The sequence below is a fragment of the Myotis lucifugus genome, unplaced genomic scaffold (assembly GCF_000147115.1).
Source record: "Myotis lucifugus unplaced genomic scaffold, Myoluc2.0 scaffold_143, whole genome shotgun sequence".
Classification (NCBI taxonomy): domain Eukaryota; kingdom Metazoa; phylum Chordata; class Mammalia; order Chiroptera; family Vespertilionidae; genus Myotis; species Myotis lucifugus.
Window position 1 is genome coordinate 3246672 of NW_005871191.1, and position 1423 is coordinate 3248094.

Sequence of the window (1423 nt, forward strand, 5' to 3'; positions counted from 1 at the left end):
CCTCCCCCCACAGCCCCGTCCTCACGAGCTCCCCCCTCCCCCAGGAATCTCACAATTTTCTGGAACCCCTTAGGTCCCCTGGTGCAGAAGGGGAAAGAAAGGCCTAGGGAGGGAATGCGTGCAGGACCCAGCTTTCTCGGGGCTGCTCGGGACAGCCCACTCCTCTCCCCGCCCTACCTCCCGGGACTCAGCGTCCCCCAACCCCCAGCCCTCCCACCGTCTGGGCCTGGGACCCGTGGGTGCGGCGAGAGGCGCGAGGAGTGGAGGTGGCGGTGAGGGGATTTAATGCCGAGACCCACATCAGGGGATGGGGGAACAGGCTAGGAGGGGAAGGTCACAGCTGCCTCCCCACCCCCCACACTCCGCCGGTGCCCCGCCCCATGCCCTCATCTCCGAGGAAGGGTCTGCGCTCACCTCGGCCTCTGCCCTGCTCTCCCGCCTCGCACACCAGGTGAAAATCTGGTTCCAGAACCGACGCATGAAGTGGCGGAACTCCAAGGAGCGCGAGCTGCTGTCCAGCGGGGGCTGCCGCGAGCAGACCCTTCCCACCAAACTCAATCCGCACCCGGACCTCAGCGACGTGGGCCAGAAGGGCCCGGGGGACGAGGAGGAGGAAGACGAGGGCCGGGCCAGCCCCCGCCACCGCCTGGCCTATCACGCGTCCCTCGACCCTCGGCACCTGCGCGACCCGCGACTCGCAGGGCCACTGCCCGCCTCCCCCGCGCACTCGAGCAGCCCGGGCAAACCTTCGGACTTCTCGGACTCCGAGGAGGATGAGGAGGGCGAGGAGGAGGAGGAGATCACGGTGTCTTAGAAGCCCCCCTGGCCCGGGGTACTGTTTCTAAGTGCTTTGAAATGGGAGAGTTGGGTGCAGTGGGTGTTCACTTAGTTCCCGCGGTGGACCCGTCGCCTTGTCCAGGGCGCCCCAGCCCCTTCCATGGCCCAAAGGAACATTTCCTTCCCAGGCACCACCCCTCAACAGCCCTCTCCCCACAAGTTAAATGTAGGCCTTAGCCCCAGCCTTAACTTGTACACAAGGGCTCCCCTCCATTTTTCCTGCAAGCTATTTTAAACACGGTGGGGCGTTCCCTCGAAGCCTGGGTTTAGCTGGGAGCCAGGCCCTGCTGGTCCTTAGCAGCGACAACCCTATGAGGTGGGAGACCCTGTGCGGAGGAGGAAACCCAGGTAGGAGCCGCAACAAGCTTCTAACTCCAAGACCCCTGACTTCCTAGATCCCTCCACCCCCCTATCTGGGGTAGCAAGGGCCTCCTACCCAACTCCAGATCCTGGTAACCAGTCTTCCCATGACACTGCCCTGAGAAAACTCAAGAATTTCCAAAAAGAAAGAAAGGTATAACATAAATCCTGAGTCTTTCCTGTCATATTCTAAACACTCTCTGGGCAAAGAATTGAGTTCCCTAAA

The 1423-nt window shown here is 62.1% G+C and overlaps 1 protein-coding gene across 1 annotated transcript in view; it reads left to right on the forward strand.

Annotated features, from left to right (window-relative positions):
* Positions 1-814, forward strand: part of DBX1 (developing brain homeobox 1) — a 3917-nt gene extending 3103 nt beyond the window's left edge. Inside the window, exons 4-5 of the mRNA XM_023758902.1 lie at positions 209-272; positions 452-814. Of these exons, the coding sequence (XP_023614670.1) occupies positions 209-272; positions 452-814 (427 nt within the window). The remainder of the gene's footprint in view (positions 1-208; positions 273-451) is intronic.
* Positions 815-1423: the final 609 nt, after the last annotated feature.